Source organism: Salvelinus fontinalis, chromosome 1 (assembly GCF_029448725.1).
Source record: "Salvelinus fontinalis isolate EN_2023a chromosome 1, ASM2944872v1, whole genome shotgun sequence".
NCBI classification, from domain to species: domain Eukaryota; kingdom Metazoa; phylum Chordata; class Actinopteri; order Salmoniformes; family Salmonidae; genus Salvelinus; species Salvelinus fontinalis.
Genome location: NC_074665.1, coordinates 39,470,110 through 39,492,822, shown reverse-complemented (window position 1 = coordinate 39,492,822; position 22,713 = coordinate 39,470,110). Strand labels below are relative to the sequence as shown.

At 45.3% G+C, this 22,713-nt stretch overlaps 1 protein-coding gene across 1 annotated transcript in view; it reads left to right on the top strand.

Annotated features, from left to right (window-relative positions):
• LOC129854159 (proline-rich protein 12-like) overlaps positions 1 to 22,713 on the top strand; it is a 44,871-nt gene that overhangs the window by 3,613 nt on the left and 18,545 nt on the right. Inside the window, exons 2-4 of the mRNA XM_055920928.1 lie at positions 8,814 to 8,968; positions 17,812 to 17,976; positions 18,307 to 22,706. Of these exons, the coding sequence (XP_055776903.1) occupies positions 8,814 to 8,968; positions 17,812 to 17,976; positions 18,307 to 22,706 (4,720 nt within the window). The remainder of the gene's footprint in view (positions 1 to 8,813; positions 8,969 to 17,811; positions 17,977 to 18,306; positions 22,707 to 22,713) is intronic.

The following is a 22,713-nucleotide window of genomic DNA, read 5'->3' as shown; positions in this document are numbered from 1 at the left end:
CACTTATTTTAACTTAATATAATACATCAATAAAATCAATTTAGCCTCAAATAAATAATGAAACATGTTCAATTTGGTTTAAATAATGCAAAAACAAAGTGTTGGAGAAGAAAGTAAAAGTAATTGTGCCATGTAAGAAAGCTAACGTTTAAGTTCCTTGCTCAGAACATGAGAACATATGAAAGCCGGTGGTTCCTTTTAACATGAGTCTTCAATAATCCCAGGTAAGAAGTTTTAGGTTGTTGTTATTATAGGAATTATAGGACTATTTCTCTCTATACGATTTGTATTTCATATACCTTTGACTATTGGATGTTCTTATAGGCACTTTAGTATTGCCAGTGTAACAGTATAGCTTCCATCCCTCTCCTCGCTGCTACCTGGGCTCGAACCAGGAACACATCGACAACAGCCACCCTCGAAGCAGCGTTACCCATGCAGAGCAAGAGGAACAACTACTCCAAGTCTCAGAGCAAGTGACGTTTGAAACGCTATTAGCGCGCACAACGCTAACTAGCTAGCCATTTCACATCGGTTACACCAGCCTAATCTCGGGAGTTGATAGGCTTGGAAGTCATAAACAGCGCAATGCTTGAAGCATTCACGAAAGTGCTGTTTGAATGAATGCTTACGAGCCTGCTGGTGCCTACCATCGCTCAGTCAGACTGCTCTATCAAATCATAGACTTAATTATAACATAATAACACACAGAAATACGAGCCTTAGGTCATTAATATGGTCGAATCCGGAAACTATCATCTCAAAAACAAAACGTTTATTCTTTCAGTGAAATACGGAACCGAGAACCGTTACGTATTTTATCTAACGGGTGGCATCCATAAGTCTAAATATTCCTGTTACATTGCACAACCTTCAATGTTATGTCATAATGACGTAAAATTCTGGCAAATTAGTTTGCAATGAGCCAGGCGGACCAAACTGTTGCATATACCCTGACTCTGCGTGCAATGAACACAAGAGAAGTGACACAATTTCACCTGGTTAATATTGCCTGCTAACCTGGATTTCTTTTAGCTAAATATGCAGGTTTAAAAAATATATACTTCTGTGTATTGATTTTAAGAAAGGCATTGATGTTTATGGTTAGGTACACTTTGGAGCAACGACAGTCCTTTTTCGCGAATGCGCACTGCATCGATTATATGCAACGCAGGACACGCTAGATAAACTAGTAATATCATCAACCATGTGTAGTTATAACTAGTGATTATGATTGATTGATTATTTTTTATAAGATAAGTTTAATGCTAGCTAGCAACTTACCTCGGCTTCTTACTGCATTCGCGTAACATGTGGGCTCCTCGTGAGGCAGGTGGTTAGACCGTTGGACTAGTTAACCATAAGGTTGCATGATTGAATCTCTGAGCTGACAAGGTAAAAATCTGTCGTTCTGCCCCTGAACAAGGCAGTTAACCCACCATTCCTAGGCCGTCATTGAAAATAAGAATGTGTTCTTAACTGACTTGCCTAGTTAAATAAAGTTGTAAAAAAAAAAGATCTGCAAAATCGGCATCCAGAATTACCGATTTCCGATTTGTTATGAAAACTTGAAATCGGCCCTAAATAATCGGCCATTCCGATGAATCGGTCAACCTCTACTCCTTACACATCTAGACAGCCAATACATCTCTGTTGCTAGTCATGGACTTAATTGCTTCCTCTCACTAGCGACGTTAGTGCTGACTAGTTTCTATGGAGTGAAGCTGGCCCCTTTTCCCAATGAGGTGGATGTTTTTACTGGCCCACATTGGCAAATGAAATAGTTGCCCTTGACAACAGTTTGCCCCCGCAACAAAACTGCCCACACAGGCTGTGAACAAGTGATTCGGTGGCATTCTCTCTTTGTGTCGCCAACATGCTCGATGCTATGTACAAGGACCGCTACTTCGATGTAGACAAGAAACAGGGTTTATGTGAAATGTTACATGCACAACTGGACAAGATGGAAACGGACACAGTGACAGTGCGCAACGACACGTTCATACGTTTTTTACATAGTTATTATACATTGATTACACAATCACTCGTATTTCATATGCCACAACGATTCATCGATACGTATGCTATGACGCTGGTCAGGTTGTCTCGCGCACCTACAGTGCTGGTCATAAAAAAAGCTAGCTAGCTCATGGATGCAAACATTGTACTTCCCCAAAAACAGCAAAAAAATCTGTTTCACGAGCTATATAGTTTGCTCGCTAATGTGTCATCTAAAATAACCGTAATTTATAAGACAGTTCTTACTTGATTAATCGTGGTCGGAAAAATCTGTGATGCTAGCCACACTAAGGATTAGACAACATAGTGGACTTTGCAGTTAGCCATCAAAATAAAAGTATGTCATTGACAGTGATGCAAATTAATACAAATAGTAGAATTATGCCATAATTGAATAGATCATGCTTAACAAGGTTGGAATGTATTATATAAAATCAACAAAATACTATAATTTGTTTATTTGACAATTTGTTAATCATACTGGATGTATTATACTTATTTCACTGTACAGCCCTACCTACGGATTGTGGATCAATGACATGGGTTTTCAGTCTACTCAGTGACACCCAGAGAACATTAGCGTCGTAGCTCTTATTGCAGGACTCTGAAACAACTGTAAATTGAGCCACATTTGTCAACCTATATGTATTGAACACTATTCCCGAGGAAAAACAATACTGCGTGGCTCAGTACCTCCCGGGTGGCACAGTGGTCTAGGGCACTGCATCGCAGTGCTAGCTGCGCCACCAGAGTCTCTGGGTTCGCGCCCAGGCTGGGCTGGGTTCTGTCACAGCCGGCCGCAACCGGGAGGTCCGTGGGGCGACGCACAATTGGCATAGCGTCTTCCGGGTTAGGGACGGTTTGGCCGGTAGGGATATCCTTGTCTCAGTATGTAAGATGTAAATGAAAAATGTAATAAAAATGTATGCACTCTACTGTAAGTCGCTCTGGATAAGAGCGTCTGCTAAATGACTAAAATGTAAATGTAAAATGTGGATGTTTTGGAGTCTGGTAACTCTGAGGAGGACGTTGGGAAAAAATATCTTGTGTATTGATTAGACCGATACCACATTTCCTTGATCCTCAATCCATAGGTAAAGCTGTACAGTGAAATATGAATGTCAATACACACAATAGGCTGACTGGGGAGGTGATTTCACACCGTCAGTCCCGCGATAAGAGCAACAACGCTAATATTTGTGTAAACTCTTCACAGTTGTGTTTTGTGGGTGTCACCGAGTAGACTGTTACCCCATTTCATTGCTTCACATTCTAACCTTGTTTAACATGATCTAGTCTAAATATGGCATGATTTCACCAATTGTAACCTTCTGCATCACTTTTAAAGAGGTACTTTTATTTTGAAGGCAAACCGCAAATTCCACTATTGTGGCTAGCTTCACAACACACAACCCGTGAAGCTAGCTGGTTGCTTATAATGTTAGCTTTGGGCAACATCGTTAAGTAGCTGGCTAGCTATTTATTTTCATGAACTGAAGTTAAATTTCAATAGGCGAACAACAAGTGGCTACCTAGCTAATACTTACTCACAAGGATTCCTAAAGCATTGCTAAGAATAATGAGAATGACAGCAGTTTCTACTGGTCATTGTTTTCAGGCTCGTTGTATATGTGCTAACTAGGTACCATTTAAAGCTAGCTACCCCAGAAGTTGCGGTCAAACAAATATTGCTTTATTACCAACGCATTATTGTAAACACATCGTTCGTGGCCAGTGTTTGCTTGTTTGCAGACTTTTTTTGTACAGTTTTGAGTGCTACTGATTAGTAGTGGTGGCGCTTGGCTTGCAGGTGCAAATTCCGAACACACAGCATTCTATAATAGAACTGTGTTATTTGATGTGTCAAATTATAAGCTTATTTAACGCATCAAATAGTGTTATTTGACCTGTATCTTTTTTGACACGCAATGACCCAAACGGTGTTCCATAGTATGTCGTGAAGCTAATAGCGGTAGGGCAACATCTGAAAAATAGCGCACCTGGTAGTGTGTACCGGTCCTCGACCAGTCGGCGAAAGCCAACATCACCCACGACAGAGAACGTTTGATTGTCAAGGGCAATGAATTCCATTATCTTGGCGTTAATGTATTTCGCCTTCTGAGTTGTCTCGCTGAAATGCTCTTACTCTTTCAAATGACTGCTCGACTTGTTGACTGCTCAATCCACACGGCAGACATTGTGGGATAGGTTAGGGATGCTGTGTTGCACGTGCAGCTAGATTTTACATGGGGTCATTATGTCATGTACCTACACTACCGTTCAAAAGTTTGGGGTCAATTTGAAATTTCCTTGTTTTGTACATTTGAAATAACATCAAATTGATCAGAAATACAGTGTTGACATTGTTAATGTTGTAAATAACTATTGAAGTTGGAAACAGCTTTTTTTTTGTAGAATATATACAGTCGTACAGAGGCCCATTATCAGCAACCACCACTCCTGTGTTCCAATGGCACGTTGCGTTAGCTAATCCAAGTTTATAATTTTAAAAGGCTAATTGAAACCCTTTTGAAATTATGTTAGCACAGCTGAAAACTGTTCTGATTTAAATAAGCAATTAAACTGGCCTTCTTTCGACTGGTTGAGTATCTGAAGCATCAGCATTTGTGGTTTCGATTGCAGGCTCAAAATGGCCAGAAACAAAGACATTTCTTCTGAAACTCGTCAGTTTATTCTTGTTCTGAGAAATGAAGGCTATTCCATGTGAGAAGTTGCCAAGAAACTGAAGATCTCGTACAACGTTGTGTAGTACTCCCTTCACAGAACAGCGCAAACTGTTTCTAACCAGAATAGAAATAGGAGTGGGAGGCCCCGGTGCACAACTGAGCAAGAGGACAAGTACATTAGAGTGTGTAGTTTGAGAAACAGACTCCTCACAAGTCCTCAAAAGGCAGCTTCATTAAATAGTACCTGCAAAACATCAGTCTCAACATCAGCAGTGAAGAGGCGACTCCGGGATGCTGGCCTTCTAGGCAGAGTTGCAAAGAAAAGGCCATATCTCAGACTGGCCAATAAAAGAAAAGATTAAGGTGGGCAAAAGAACACAGACAGTGGAAGATTGGAAAAAAAGTTATGTACAGACAAATCTAAGTTTGAGGTGTTCGGATCACAAAGAAGAACATTCGTGAGACACAGAACATATTAAAAGATGCTGGAGGAGTGCTTGACGCCATCTGTCCTGCATGGTGGAGTCAATGTAAGGGTCTGGGGGTGCTTTGGTGGTTGTAAAGTGGGAGATTTGTTCAGGGTAAAAGGGATCTTGAAGAAGGGAGGCTATCACTCCATTTTGCAACACCATGCCATACCCTGTGGACGGCGCTTAATTGCAGCCAATTTCTTCTTACAACATGACAATGACCCAAATCACAGCTCCAAACTATTTCAACAACTCTTTAGGGAAGAAGCAGTCAGCTGGTATTCTGTCTATAATGGAGTGGCCAGCACAGTCACCGAATCTCAACCCTATTGAGCTGTTGTGGGAGCAGCTTGACCGTATGGTAAGATGTGCCCATCAAGCCAATCCAACTTGTGGGAGGTGCTTCAGGAAGCATGGGGTGAAATCTCTTCATATTACCTCAACAAATTGACAGCTAGAATGCCAAATGTCTGCAGGGCTGTAATTGCTGCAATTGGAGGATTCTTTGACGAAAGAAAAGTTTGAGGGGCACTTATTTCAGTTAAAAATCATTATTTATAACCTTGTCAACGTCTTGACTATATTTCCTATTGATTTTGCAAATTATTTCATGTATGTTTTCATGGAACCAAGGACGTTTTTAAGTGACCCCAAACTTAACGATAGTGGGTGTCATTTACGTCATGTACCTGCGTTTTATATAGGTATGCACGTCAGCTTTGACATTGGTTTTGCACGTAGACATTAAACTAGACATCGGGCCGATACTGATGTTGGTATTTTTAGCTAATATCGTCCGATTCCGATATGTTCACAGATATATTGTGTATCCCTCATTAATATGGAGTTGGTCCCCCCATTTGCTTCTATAACAGCCTCCACTATTCTTTGAAGACTTTCCACTAGATGTTGGAACATTGCTGAAGGGACTTGCTTCCATTCAGCTACAAGTGCATTAGTGAGGTCGGCCACTGATGTTAGGCGACTTAGGCCTGGCTCGCAGTCGGTGTAACAATTCATCCCAAAGGTGTTTGATGGGGTAGATGTCAGGGCTCTGTGCAGGCCAGTCAAGATCTTCCGCACCGATCCCTACCAACCATTTCTGTATAGACCTCACTTTGTGAACAGGGGCATTATCGTGCTGAAACAGGAAAGGGCCTTGTTCCAACTCTTGCCACAAAGTTGGAAGCACAACATTGTCATTGTATGATGTTGTGTTAATATTTCCCTTCACTGGAACTAAGGGGCCTAGCCCGAACCATGAAAAACAGCGCAAGACCATTATTCCTCCTCCACCAAACTTTACAGTTGGCACTGCATTGGGGAAGGTAAATGTCTCCTGGCATCTGCCAAACCCAGATTCGTCAGTTAGACTGCCATATGGTGAAGCGTGATTCATCACTCCAGAGAAGGCGTTTCCACTGCTCCGGAGTTCAATGGCGGCAAGCTATACACCACTCCAGCCGACGCTTGGCGTTGCGCATGGTGATCTTAAACTTGTGTGCAGCTGCTCTGCCATGGAAACCCATTTCATGAAGATCCCGACAAACCGTTATGTTACGTTGCTTCCAGAGGCAGTTTTGAACTCGGTAGTGAGTGTTGCAATCAAGGAGAGACGATTTTTAGGTGCTACACGCATCAGCACTCTGTGGTCCCATTCTGTGAGCTTGTGTGTGCCTACCACTTCGTGGCTGAGCCGTTGGTGCTCCAGGAATTTCCACTTCACAATAACATCACTTACAGTTGACCGGGGCAGCTCTAGCAGGGTGGGAATTTAACCAACTGACTTGTTGGAAAGGTGTCATCCTATGATTGTGCCATGTTGAAAGTCACTGATCTCTTCCGTAAAGCCATGGAGATTGCATGGCAGTGCGCTCGATTTTATACACCTGACAGCAACAGGTGTGCTGAAATAGCCAAATCCACTAATTTAAGGGGTGTCCACATACGTTTGTTTTAATATATAGTGTACATTTTATACACCAGACTCCAATATTGCTTGTTCTAATATTTCTTAATTACATTATTTTACTTTTAGATTTGTGTGTATTAGTTATTACTGCACTGTTGGAGCTTGGAACAAGTGTTTCACCACACCTGCAATAACATCTGCTAAATATGTGTAAGGGTCCAATAAAATTTGATTTGAATGCACAGAGATACCGTGCCGTGCCATTCATCACCTCACGTTTCAGCATGACAATGCACAGCCCCATGGAGCAAGGATCTGTATACAATTCCTGTAAGCTGAAAATGTCATTCTTCCATGGCTTGCATACTCACCCATTGAGCATGTTTGGGATGCTCTGGATCGATGTGTACAATGGCGTGTTCCTGCCAATATCCATCGACTTCACACAGCCATTGAAGAGGAGTGGGCCAACATGCCACAGCCCCTAAGTCTAGAACAGACTATGGGAGGCGCACAGTACTACATAGAGCCATGACTACATGGAACTCTATTCCACATCAGGTAACTGATGCAAGCAGTAGAATCCGATTTAAAAAGCAGGTAAAAATACACCTTATGGAACAGCGGGGTCTGGGAAGTAACACAAACATAGACACATGCATACACACACATGATAACATGCGTACTATACACACATGGATTTTGTGTATGGGCCTAAGTCACACACTTAGTGTGTTGTGAAGTCTGGAATGAATGTATTGTAATGTTTTTGAAATTGTATAACTGGCTTAATTCTGCTGGACCCCAGGAAGGGTAGCTGTTGCCTTGGCAGCAGCTAATGGGGATCCATAACAGATACAAATCAACAGCCTGATCAACTCTATGCGAATGAGATGTATCGCACTGCATGAGGCAAATGGTGGTAACACCAGATACCGACTGGTTTAATGATCCACGTGCCCACCTTTTTTTTAAAGGCATCTTTGACCAACAGATGCATATCTGTATTCCCAGTCATGTGAAATCCATAGATTACAGCCTAATGAATTTATTTCAACTGACTGATTTTCTTCTATGAATAGTAACACAGTAAACATTTTGAAATTGTGGCATGTTGCGTTTTTATATTTTTATAAGTTTGTTCTAGTTTATAGGCTGGATGTTTTAACAAGAATGCGCCATTCTATCAATTTACTTTAATTCTTGAAATGTGCTTGTTTAGCCCACATTTTAAAATGAGGTAGTATGCATCATAATAATAATTATAACAGCCCTAGGAGGGGGTACAGGCATAAAGTAGTGTTGGTCAAATATCACAGATAGGAATTGCGAATAAAGAAGTCTACAACAGGCTTTAAGATCTTTTTGTTGTTGTTGAAAATGCTAATTGATTATCTTGTTACTGATTTTGTGTAATTCATAGCCACATTCTTTACAATGTCAAGAATGGTGACCTAAAGTAATTATGCCATATTCCTTTTTATTAGGATGGAGAATAGATGCACTCTAAGTTGACTGATGTATCTGAATAACTTTTTAATACGATTGCAAAGTTTTCTAAACAGAGTGTTGTACTTTGTCATGACAAACAATCCACTTAGTATTTACATAGTTGTTGAATACATTTCAATTTCACAGCCTCTCCCAAAGGTCACCCATTGGAACATTTTAACATGAAAATGGACTTGAACAGTTAAATGAATTACCTCTTCTCCTCCTCCCCAGTCTCGTCTATGGGAGCTCCAGATCATCACACCCTGAGTCGGAGCTTCTCCATCGACAAGCCTACGGCACTCCTCACCCTCTGCAGGGCTATGCCACCAATCACCACCCGGGCAGCTCTGGCCAAGGAGGTGCTTGGGGAGCAGGACGGAGTTTGGGTGAGAGACATGTCACACACCTTATTATTTTGTCGCCACAGTACAGGGCTTTCGGAATGATATATGACAGGCCATGCTTTTGGTAGTAAGGATGCAGCCACTGACAAATGCATTTCACAGAATTATATTGGAGGCAGTTTCTATGGAAGCCACATGTGTGGGGGGGGGACTATTTGTTTTTACCGAGTAACATATAGGGCCACATTTTATTTATAACGTCTGTTTGTCCATTACACCATACGTAGGCCTCTCCTTGACTTATTCAGTAGTTATACAATTCTATAACATGGGTATAGCTGTCTTTTGTAAATGCCCGGTTTCCTGATAGAGGTGGAACTTAGGCGTACAAGTGTTTTAACGATGCATTGTTCCTACAATGTCTGAAGATGTAACATGCATTTCCCCAAACACCCCGCAGAGAGAACGTTCGCTAAGTACGTTGCTGGAGCAATTGTCAATACTGATAGGATCGAAAGAAGGCAGCGCTGCTCTCAGATCAGCTTTCTCCATTCAAATCTTACCTTAAAGTGGCAGTGCATTTAATGAGATTTTCCTGTATTTAAATTTTTATTTATTTATTTCCACACTGAGGTCAAAATAACACTGAAATTGTGAACTATGATAATACCCTTTTTGTGTAAGAGCTGTTTGCAAAAATGGCTTGGAATTTCCGTCTGTTCAGGTGGGATGGAGTTTTTGGGCCACTGCTTAACATCACACAGCGATCTGATTCTAATAGACCAATTCATTTGTTATTTGCATATCCTCCTACACTGCTGTTGGCCTCGCCCGGTATTATTGACATTCCATTCCTCAATGTTGGCAGCGTGCAGAGATAATTCCTACTTCAAAGCAATGAGCAAAAGGAAGAGAAATTGTGCAGTAGCTGGCTGCAAGGCAGCAAATGTTTCTTTGTACTGTCTTCCACCTGAAAAGTCACTTTGTCTGATTTGGCCAGAGAAGTTCAGTCCATTGTTATGAGCACACTTTACATTGGACTGCATTGCAAATCAGGCTATGTACAGTGCATTGGGAAAGTATTCAGACCCCATGAGTTTTTCCACATTTTGTTACGTTACAGCTGTATTCTAAAATGAATTATATATATTTTTCTCAGCAATCTCCTCACAATACCCTATAATGACAAAACAAATACAGGTTTTTAGAAAAGAAATAAAATCACATTTACATAAGTATTCAGACCTGGGGGTCCCGAGTGGCGCAGTCGTTTAAGAATTGCATCTCAGTGCTAGAGGCGTCACTACAGACAACTTGGTTCGAATCTAGGCTGTATCACAACCGGCTGTGACTGGGAGTTTGGCCGGTGTAGGCCGTCATTTTGTCCTTAACTGACTTGCCTAGTTAAAAAAAAAAGAAGACATTTTACTCTACTTTGTTGAAGCACCTTTGGCAGTGATTACAGCCTCAAGTTTTCTTTGGCACATCTGTATTTAGGGAGTTTCCCATTCTCTGCAGATCCTTTCAAGCTGTCAGGTTGGATGGGGAGCGTCGCTGCACAGCTATTTTTAGGCCTTTCCAGAGATGTTCAACTCCGGGCTCTGGCTAGGCCACTCAAGGGAACTCCTGTGTTGTTTTGGCTGTGTGCTTAGGGTCGTTGTCCTGTTGGAAGGTGAACGTTCACCTCAGTCTTAGTTCCTCAGCGCTCCGGAGCAGGTTTCCATGAAGGATCTCTGTACTTTGCTCCGTTCATCTTTGCCTCAATCCTGCCTAGTATCCCAGTCCCTGCTGATGAAAACCATCCACACACCATGATGCTGCTGCCACCATGCTTCACCATAGGGATGATGCCAGGTTTCCTCCAGACGCGACACTTGGCATTCAGGCCAAAGAGTTCTATCTTGGATTCATCACACCAGAGAATCTTGTTTCTCATAGTCAGAATCCTTTAGGTGCCTTTTGGCAAACTCCAAGGGGCTGTCATGGGCCTTTTACTGAGGAGTGGCTTCCGTCTGGCCACTTTCCTAATCGTGTCCAATCAATTGAATTTACTACAGGTGGACTCCAATGAAGTTGTAGCAATATCTCAAGGATGATCAATGGAAACCGGATGCACCTGAGCTCAATTTCGAGTCTCATAGCAAAGGGTCTGAATACTTATTTAAATAATGTATTTCTCTCTGCAAAAATGTCAAAAACCTGTTTTCGCTTTGTCATTATGGGGTATTGAGTGTAGATTGATGAGGTGAACATTTAATTTAATACATTTTAGAATAATTCTGTAACATAATGTGGGAAAGGTCAAGGGGTCTGAATACTTTTTGATTGCACTGTACACACGTGGATTTCCCATGCATCTTGCACCTGGCAGCGGCAGCAACCATTCAAGAAGTAAGTGTCTAGATAGTCTTCTATCTATTATTAAAAGGACATGCTATTCATGGATTGCATGTTTCGTTTTGAATGTTCTTTTGAAGACTGGTGCCTGACTAAAAGCTAACTTTAGGATCACTAACCTCAGCTTTTTCTTGACAAACTTGGCTAGCTAATGGTAACATTGTCATCTCTCTAAAGTACATTTGATGACATCATAATGATGGCATAGTTGTTTCCAATTAATTATTTGACTACTTTAGCAATCTCATCCTGTTTCCAGGTCACTATAGTGTAATTTAAACGAAACAGTCATTAGCTAGCAGCAGCAAAACTGGCTAGTTATCTAGCTATGTTTTAGCAGCAGCGTCATCAATGCTAAATTGATAACTTGATGAAAAGTTAATTTACAGATGCTGTAACTTAGTTCTGACTGGTACTGTAAGTAGTAGTTATAAGTTTTTGACATACCTACTCTGAGTGTTTTCTAACTTTTTTTTTTTTTTTTTTTTTACTGTTTTCTACATTGTAGAATAATAGCGAAGACGTCAAAACTACTAGGTAACACATTGAATCATGTAGTAACCAGAAATGTGTTAAACAAATCAAAATATATTTGAGATTCTTCCAAGTAGCCACCCTTTGTGTTGATGACAGCTTTGCACATTCTTGGCATTCTCTCAACCAGCTTCGTGAGGTAGTCGCCTGGAATGCATTTCAATTAACAGGTGTGCCTTGTTAAAAGTTAATTTGTGGAATTTCTTTCCTTAATGGGTTTGAGCCAACCAGTTGTGTTGTGACAAGATAGGGATGGTATACAGACGATAGCCCTATTTGGTAAAAGACGAAGTCGATATTTTGGAAAGAACAGCTCAAATACAGTTGAAGTCGGAAGTTTACATACACTTAGGTTGGAGTTATTAAAACTCGTTTTTCAACCACTCCACAAATTTCTTGTTAACAAACTATAGTTTTGGCGGTTACGATAAGTCGGTTACGATATAAGTCGGTTACGATATCTACTTTGTGCACGACACAAGTAATGTTTCCAACAATTGTTTACTAGCAGATTATTTAACTTATAATTCACTGTATCACAATTACAGTGGGTCAGAAGTTTACATACACTAAGTTGACTGTGCCTTTTAAACAGCTTGGAAAATTCCAGAAAATTATGTCATGGCTTTAGAAGCTTCTGATAGGCTAATTGACATGTCAATTGGAGGTGTACCTGTGGATGTATTTGAAGGCCTACTTTGACCTTGCTTGGCATCATGGGAAATCAAAAGAAATCAGCCAAGAGCTCAGAAAAAAAATGTAGACCTTCACAAGTCTGGTTCATCCTTGGAAGTAATTTCCAAATGCCTGAAGGTACCACGTTCATCTGTACAAACAATATTATCAAGTATAAACACCATGGGACCACGCAGCCGTCATACCACTCAGTAAGGAGACGTGTTCTGTCTCCTCGAGATGAGCGTTCTTTGGTACAAAAAGTGCAAATCAATCCCAGAACAACAGCAAAGGACCTTGTGAAGATGCTGGAGGAAATGGGTACAAATATATCTATATCCACAGTAAAATGAGTCCTATATCAACATAACCTGAAAGGCTGCTCAGCAAGGAAGAAGCCACTGCTCCAAAACCGGCATAAAAAAGCCAGACTACGGTTTGCAACTGCACATGGGGGAAGATCGTACTTTTTGGAGAAATGTCCTCTGGTCTGATGAAACAAAAAAAGAACTGTTTGGCCATAATGACCATCGGTTTGTTTGGAGGAAAAAGGGGGAGGCTTGCAAACCGAAGAACACCATCCCAACCATGAAGCACGGGGGTGGCATCATCATGTTGTGGGGTTGCTTTGCTGCAAGAGGGACTGGTGCCCTTCACAAAATAGATGGCATCATGAGGTAGGAAAATTGTGGATATATTGAAGCAACATCTCAAGACATCAGTCAGGAAGTTAAAGCTTGGTCGCAAATGGGTGACCCCAAGTATACTTCCAAAGTTGTGGCAAAATGCCTTAAGAACAACAAAGTCAAGGTATTGGAGTGGCCATCACAAAGCCCTGACCTCAATCCTATAGAAAATTTGTGGGCAGAACTGAAAAAGTGTGTGTGAGCAAGGCCTACAAACCTGACTCAGTTACACCAGCTCTGTCAGGAGGAATGGGCCAAAATTCACCCAACTTATTGTGGGAAGCTTGTGGAAGGCTACCCAAAACATTTGACCCAAGTTAAACAATTTAAAGGCAATGCTACCAAATACTAATTGAGTGTATGTAAACTTCTGACCCACTGGGAATGTGATGAAAGAAATAAAAGCTGAAATAAATAATTTTCTCTACTATTATTCTGACATTTCACATTCTTAGGATCATCACTTTTTTTTAAATGACCTAAGACAGAGAATTTTTACCAGGATTAAATGTCAGGAATTGTGAAATTGAATTTAAATGTGTATTTAAACTTCTGACTTCAACTAAAATAAATGAGAAACGATAGTCAATCATTACTTTAAGACATGAAGGTCAGTCAATACGGAATATTTCAAGAACTTTGAATGTTTCTTCAAGTGCAGATGCAAAACAACAACAAGCGCTATGATGAAACTGGCTCTCATGACGACCGCCACAGGAAAGGAATACCCAGAGTTACCTCTGCTGCAGAGGATAAGTTCATTAGACTTACCAACCCCAGAAATTGCAGCCCAAATAAATGCTTCACAGAGTAACAGACACATCTCAACATCAACTGTTCAGTGGAGACTGCGTGAATCAGGCTTCATGGTCGATTTTCTGCAAAGAAACCACTACTAAAGGACACCAATAATTAGAAGAGACTTGCTTTTGCCAAGAAACACGAGCAATGGACATTAGACCTGTGGAAATCTGTCCTTTGGTGTGATGAGTCCCAAATTTGAGATTTTTGGTTCCAACAGCTGTGTTTTTGTGAGAAGGTGATCTCCGCTTGTGTCGTTCCCACCGTGAAGCATGGTGGAGGTGCTTTGCTGGTGACACTGTCAGTGTTTTATTTAAAATTCAAGGCACACTTAACCAGCATTGCTACCACATCATTCTGTAGTGATTTGCCATCCCATCTGGTTTGCTCTTAGTGGGACTATAAATTGTTTTTCAACAAGACATTGACCCAACACCTCCAGGCTGTGTAAGGGCTATTTGACAAAGAAGGAGAGTGATGGAGTGCTGCATCAGATGACCTGCCCTCCACAATCACCTGACCTCACCCCAGTTGAGATGGTTTGGGATGAGTTGGACCGCAGAGTGAAGGAAAAGCAGCCAACAAGCTGCTTAGCATATGTGGAAGCTCCTTCAAGACTTGGAAAAGCATTCCAAGTGATGCTGGTTGAGAGAATGCCAAGAGTGTGCAAAGCTGTCATCAAGGCAAAGGGTGGATACTTTTTTTGGGGTTACTACATGATTCCATATGTGCTTTTTCATAGTTTTCATGTCTTCACTATTGTTCTACAATTGACTAACAATTTCTTATTTCACCACATTCTATAAGTCAAAAGGTGTTGTCTAAGAGGGTAGTGAATATGTAAAAGGTTTGGATTATAACCTTTTATGGATATAAAAGGGATTTGGATGTATTGCATTTCGTTCTGTTTGTCCATTTCTTTCTGCAGTCAATGCACCAAATTCACACTCAAAGTTGGCAACCTCACCATATGATGACACCATTGTCTCTCCCTCCCCCCACGCATCCAACAATGGCATCATCCTTGATTCCACCTTCTGCTTCGACCACCACATCCGACAGCCTGTCAAAACCTAATTATTCCTGCTGCTAAAAAACGTATTCATGCATTCATCTCCTCCCGACTAGACTACTGTAACTCACTACTCTCTGGCATCAACACAAGGTCCTAAATAGTTAAACTCTGCTGCCCAACTTCTCACCCACACCAGGTCATGGCAGCACATCACCCCTTTCTTTTTTTCGGAGATGAGTGGTTTTATCATGCCCTATAACCAATTACTAGGAATTGTCAATGGGTAGGTGCTAGGGGTGGGAATTGCCAGGGACCTCACGATATTATCATGATACGTAGGTGCCGATATGTATTGCAATTTGATACTGTGGTTTTATTGCGATTCAATGTTCCGAACATATTGTTCACTAAATGTCTGCTGCAGATACACGAGCCATGAGAACTAGTTTTGAGAAGTCATGGAAATAAAAGTGCTGAAAACAAGTTGGCTCCCTATTTAAAAAGAAGACGAAGAACAAGCTATGAGGGAAAATACTTGAGTTGTTGCAGGTACAGCCAACTAGCGCAAAAATAATATTGCGACATTGTCAATATGATCTGCTAAATGACTTAAATGTAAATGTAAATATACAGTTGAAGTCGGAAGTTTACATACACCTTAACAAAATACATTTAAACTCAGTTTTTCACAATTCCTGATGTTTAATCCTAGTAAAAATTCCCTGTCTTAGGTCAGTTAGGATCACCACTTTTATTTTAAGAATTTGAAATGTCAGAATAATAGTAGCGTGATTTATTTCAGCTTTTATTTCTTTCAACACATTCCCAGTGGGTCAGACGTTTACATACACTCAATTAGTATTTGGTAGCATTGCATCCACCCAATAAGTTGGATGAATTTTGGCCCATTCCTCCTGACAGAGCTGGTGTAACTGAGTCAGGTTTGTAGGCCTCCTTGCTCTCACACGCTTTTTCAGTTCTGCCCACAAATTTTCTATAGGATTGAGGTCAGGGCTTTGTGATGGCCACTCCAATACCTTGACTTTGTTGTCCTTAAGCCATTTTGCCACAACTTTGGAAGTATGCTTGGGGTCATTGTCCATTTGGAAGACCCATTTGCGACCAAGCTTTAACTTCCTGACTGATGTCTTGATGTTGCTTCAATATATCCACATAATTTTCCTACCTCATGATGCCATCTATTTTGTGAAGTGCACCAGTCCCTCCTGCAGCAAAGCGCCCCCACATGATGCTGCCACCCCCGTGCTTCACAGTTGGGATGGTGTTCTTCGGCTTGCGAGCGTCCGCCTTCTTCCTACAAACATAACAATGGTCATTATGGCCAAACCGTTCTATTTTTGTTTCATCAGACCAGAGGACATATCTCCAAAAACTACAACCATCTCTGCAGTACTCCACCAATCAGGCCTTTATTGTAGAGTGGCCAGACTGAAGCCACTCTTCAGTAAAAGGCACATGACTGCCCGCTTGGAGTTTGCTAAAAGGCACCTAAAGGACTCTGACCATGAGAAACAATATTCTCTGGTCTGATGAAACCAAGATTGAACACTTTGGCCTGAATTTACATTTACATTTATGATTTTTTTTTTTTTTAATTTTATTATTGAATGCCAAGCATCAAGTCTGGCGGAAACCTTGCACCATCCCTGCGGTGAAGCATGGTGGTGGCCGCATCGTGCTATAGGGATGTTTCAGCGGCATGGACTGGGAGACTAGTCAGGACCGAGGGAAAGATGAATGGAGCAAAGTACAGAAATCCTTCATATGAACCTGCTCCAGAGCGCTCAGGACCTCAGACTGCGGCGACGGTTCACATTCCAACAGAACAACGACCCTAAGCAAACAGCCAAGACAACGCAGGAGTGGCTTCGGGACAAGTCTTTGAATGTCCTTGCAGAGCCCAGACTTGAATCTGATCAATCTCTGGAGAGACCTGAAAATAGCTGTGCAGCGACGCTCCCCATCCAACCTGATAGAGTTTGAGAGGATCTGCAGAGAAAAAATGTGAGAAACTCCCCAAATACAGGTGTGCCAAGCTTGTAGCTACATACCCAAGAATACTTGTAGCTGTAATCATTCCCAAAGGTGCTTCAACAAAGTACTGAGTAAAGGGTCTAAATACCTATAAATGTTATATTTCATTTATTTATTTTTTCGAATTTAAGAAAAATACATTTTAGAATAAGGCTATAATGTAACAATGTGGAAAAAGTGAAGGAGCCTGACTACTTTCCAAATGCACTGTATATTGGGGTAAGAAATTAGACCGTAGCCTACAATTAGCAAAATGGAACATGAAAGTGTTTTTATATGATTTTAAATATATAGGCCTACTGTATTTTTTAAAATTTATTATGCGGTCATCTTGTTTTTTATTTGAAGCATGTTTTTATCCTTTAACTTCATGCTCAAGTTATCAGCGGTGACAGAACATGTTTAGCGGAGTTTAGCGGATGTTTAGCGGAGCTCTTCTTTGTATAAAGTGATGCGGAAGGGTGGCAAAAAGGCATCTAAACGACGCACTTAGCTCTTCTACGAATGGTCTGTGGCAGTCGGTAAATAATAAGCGTTTTCAACTACAACTTCAGTCACAATGGTTTTGGGGAAACAGCTCTGTGATTTAACGATGCTCCTATGACAGTTCTAATGATGAACTTAACCGTAAGATGCTTTTGAGAAAGCGGGTCCTGTTGAGTTTGCTGTCAAATAAGGACATGGTCATCACGGTTTACTCATGGTTGTATTTGTCTTTTCAGGGCTCTCTGGACTATTTGACACAGGTCTGCACCACGCCAGCCCCTCTGGCCCAGACGCCTCAGTCATGAATCTGATCTCTGCTCTTGAGTCCCAGCGGGGTCCCCAGCCTCAACCCTCCGCCTCCTCCCTGCTTTCCCAGTTCCGCACTCCGTCCTGGCAGACAGGTAGGCATTTGACCAGCCCTGTGTTGTTAATGTGTTGACATTCAAAACGGGGTTGCAAAAGTCAATATGACATTTCCAACGCCATTAAATGTCGAATTGTTATTCCTCTCTTATGTCGGCATTGTAGCGCCTCGCCTTATTCTGAACGGTGATTACTGTCAGTGTCAGTGATTTGCATTGAGGTTATGTTGTTGTCATTTGGATATTGGATTGTCTTATCTTTTTACATTTTACAGGAGGGGAGTGGGTTACAATTGATTTAGTCATACTTGTCCGCTTTTTTCAGTTGACGGGTGTTGAATAATCGTTCTCTTTATCTGACCCTGACAGCGATGCACACCCCTGCCCCTTCCGAGCTCTTCATCTCCGGCTCAGGCTCCTTCCCCTCTTCCTCTGCCCTCTCGGCCTATCAGCACCCGGCCTCCTTCTCCAGCCGCTCCTTCCCCACCCTCCAGGACACTCCCACGTTCAGCCCTACCTCCAACGGACTCCTCTCCCCCCACGACTCTCTGCTGCACATCAAGGGTCCCTCCCAGTCCAGCCTGGGCTTCGACCGCCTCCTGTCCTCTCAGGGCCCCGCCGCAGCCTACCGGGGTGCCCAGGACTCCACAGGCGCCGCCTCCTCGGCCCAGGCCTCGTCGGCGCTACACATCCAGTCCCATCAGTTCAACCTGCTGTCCTCCCAGCTGCAGGACCAGTCCTCCCAGTTGTACAATGCTTCAGTGTTCTCCTCAGCCCAAGCTCAGGCTCAGGCCCAAGCTCAGGCCCAATCTAACTCGGTTCAGGAGAGGGCTGTGCCCCGGCAGGACAGCGTAATCAAGCACTACCAGCGGCCCACGCCGTCCCAGTCACAGCTCTCCTCCTCGGCAGCCCACTCCCTGCAGCAGTACCTCAGCTGCGGAGGAGCCGGGTACCAGCAGATAGCCCACCCCCGGCATGCCGGCCTCTCCTGCAGCCCCCTGGGTGACCAGAGTCCCTCCTCGGACCACAAGGCCTCGTCCCGGACAGAACAGGTTTATCGGCCAATCATCCAGCCCCCTTACTCGTCCTCCTCCTCTTCAGCAGTGGGGAAGGGCGCCAAGAGCAACTCCAGCAGCGGCTACTCCTCGGCCAGCTCGGTGTCCTCCTCCCGCACCCCTCACACGCCCCCTTCTGCGTCCTCCACCTCTTCGACCTCCTCTTCTTCTTCCTCCTCTGCCTCGGGGGCCCACCCCTCCAACTCCATCCCCCCCTCCAGCTCTAGCTCGGGCCCCTCTAGACAGCAGCCTCCCACCCAGAGCGCTCCCCCAGCTCCCCAGCAGCAACAGCCCCCTCCAACCTCATCCACGTCTGCCCAGCAGCCCTTACCCAAGCACAGGCTCTCGAGCTACAGCTCACCCGCACCCATTGTGAAACCCCCCACCGCTGCCCTCACAGGCCAAACACCGCCGCAACCGCAGACCCAGTCATACTCACCCAGTCAGCCCCCTCTCTCCCACCTCCCCCAGTCCTATGGCGGCTTCAGCTCCCCTCAGGCCCAAGACCTGAGCTCATCCGGAGTAAGAAAAGGCTATGGGAGCCTGGGAGGGCAAAGCCAGTCGTACTCGGCGGATGCGGTATACGGGACTGACTCTGCTTACGGTTCCCTCCCCTCCTCTCTAGGCGGAGAGGGAAGTCCGTCAATAGGTTACGGCCCAGGCCACTCCCCCGCACTTTTACGGTCGGGTGGGCCGTCTGGGGGTGGAACCTCAGGAGGCGGTGGTAGTAGCAGCTCAGGAGGGGGGACTTCCGGCTCAGGAGGAGGAGGTGCCACGAGCAGTATGGCAAATGAGAGAGGAGGTGGCGGAGGAGGATCTTACCATATCCCTGAGTCGATCCCCTCCCCGTCGGCCAACTCTGGGATCATCCGTCCAGGGTTGCACTCCCCCGCCCCTGCCTGCCCCACCAAGACCCCAGGAGGAACGGGCTCCAACAAATACATCTCCTCTGTCCTTTCCCCTACCTTCATGTCCTCCCCTCAGGGCTACCCTGACACCAGAGGCCCTCGGCCCCAGTCCTACCACCCCAACTCCAACAAGACCAAATCTGACCCCAACAGCATGCTAGGTGTGGGCTCTCAGAGGTCTCAAGAGGACGTGGATGATGACTTCTTGATCCAGCACCTTTTCCAAGCCCAGGCCAGTCCAGTGCCCCAGGCGTCCCACCACCACTCCCAGCAGCAACAATCTCAACAGACGGCCCAACAGCAGGCACCTCCCCAGCCCGTCTCCTCCACCACAGATGGTGGCAAAGGGCTGTCTTCCTATGAGCTGGGAAAGAGCTCTGAGGAGAGGTGCCACCTCCAGAGCGTTATCCGCACTCACAGCGCCACCTCCAGCACAGAATCTGGCGGGGCGGTTACTGGCCTAGACAGACAGCTGGAGATGTCTCTCAAGAAACAGCAGCAACAACAACAGAGGAATGACAGACGAGGCGGTGGCAGGATTGAAGGAAGAGGAAGTGCTGAGCAAAGCCACCCCCTCCTCCACCACTCTTTGGGATCGGTGGTGCACTACGGCCGGGGCGACCCATACACCCAGCACTCCCTGGGCTCCCAACACTCCTCTCACCCGCAGCAACAGCACACTGCCTCCCATGCCCACCTTCAATCCCTCGCTCACATGGACCCGCAGAAGAAGCCACAAGAGCGCTCGGAGCTGGTGTACCCACGCAAGACCCCCGAGGTCCAGCAGCAACAGCACCCTCAGTCTCAAGCCTCAGCCTCCCTCATGGATTCCCCCACACACCAGTCCCGCCAAACGCCCCACCTGCTCCAGTCTGTGCTGTCCCACACCACCCGCAACAAGATGGAGCCCCATCAGCAGCAGCAGCAGCATTCGGTGAGCCAACAACAAGCTATGATGGATGGAGCCGGAGGGCGAATGGGCCCGAATAAACACCAGACTCCTACCCAGCAGGCTTCCCAGCTTCAGCTACAACTCCAGTCCCAGGCTTTGGAGGCCGCAGTGGTGGCCACTCACTACAGCCACGGACCTCCTCAGCAGGACCAGAGCCAGTCCAAGCAACAACAGCAGAGCTCGGTGGTGTCCTCCCTGGACATGCTGGAGTGCTCGCTCTCCCAGACCTCCAGTACGGATGGAGTGGAGGGGAGGAGAGGAGGAGGTGGTGGTGGTGGAGGGAGCGGAGAGTGCCGCATGCAACAAGAGCAGCAGAGGCTCTCGTCCCACCACCCTCAACACTCAGAGGTCCACTCATTACTCTCTGAGCCCGATATGGGCTTATCCGCCTCCTCGCAAGTGCACCACCTCCCCCAGCACCATCAACAACAGCAACACCCCAACTCACACCACCAGCAAAGCCACTCAGGGCACCACTCCCAAGGCCATGCTCACCCCCTGTCCAACCACTTGCCCCCTCCCTCAGCTTCCACCCACTCACAGCAACAGAAGTCCCAGTCCCACCCTTCCCAGCTCACCCTGGGACAGCAGGTCCAATTGGACCAGCAACAGCGCTCTGAGCAGCACCCGTTTGACACGGTCAGCCCCGTGGAGAAAAGCGGCGGCCAGAGCCAGAATCACTTCGTCCCGCTCACCTCCATCTGCTTCCCGGACTCGCTCCTGCAAGACGAGGACCGCTCCTTCTTCCCTGGCATGGAGGACATGTTCTGCTCTGACGACTACTCCAAGTCGAGCTGCACCGGAGGAAGCGCAGGCCCAATGCAGGGGGAGATGAACAAAGAGGGACCAGGAGATGGCCATGAGGAGGCCATGAAGGCTAATTCAGGTGGAGGAAGTGGAGGGGGAAGCGGAAGAACCAGCTACGACATGCATGGCCACCACGGCGGTGACCAGGGCTATGTGCAGTACTGCCACGGTTTCTCCGAGTCAGGCAGCAGCACCATGGACCTGGACTCCCTCAAGACCCACGAGCTGCCCTCCACCGTCAATACGGAGCAGCTGGGCCTGATCCAGTTGCAGGGCCCCGGAGGCATGGGTGTCACTGGCCCGGGGAAATTGTCCTCGAGTCCAGGCGGGGGCGCTGGCAGTACTGGTGTCAGTCCTGGAGGCCTCACCTCACCAATCTTCTGCTCATCGCGCCCCAAGAAGCTACTCAAGTCGAGCTCGTTCCATCTGCTCAAGGAGCGCCGGGACCCCAACACGCTGCCCAAGAAGAGCTACGCGCAAGAGTACGAGTTCGAGGATGACGAGGACAAGGACAACCAGCCGGCAGATATCCGCCTGAACAGCCGCCGGCTCCCCGACCTCCTCCCCGACCTGGTCTCCAGCTGCCGTAAGACAGGAGGTGGGGCTGGAGGAGGAGGCACGCTTAGCCCCCTCATGGGAGACCTTAACTTCTACCACTCGACAGGTTACCCCCCCCTCGGCCCCCCTCCCCAGCTCATGTCGCAGGACATGGTCAAGAAGAGGGGCCGTAAGCCCACCAAGCAAAAGAGAGAGGGGCCTCCCAGGCCCAGGGGTAGGCCTCGCATTCGCCCGCAGCCAGAGCAGCACACGCCCTGCGGAATGTTGACCGGTGAGATGGGAGGAGGAACCGGAGTAGGAGGGGGGAATGGAGGAGGAATGGAGGGTAAACTGGGCAGGGACCGTGGTGGTGGATGCCGGGTGAGGAGAAATGACATGTTTATGGAGATGACTAGGAAGGACCAGATGCAGCAACACCACCTTCAGCAACAACAGCATCAGCTCCACCACCAGGCTCCACAGCATCAGGAGCCCATACCACCTCTCAAGGTGAGTG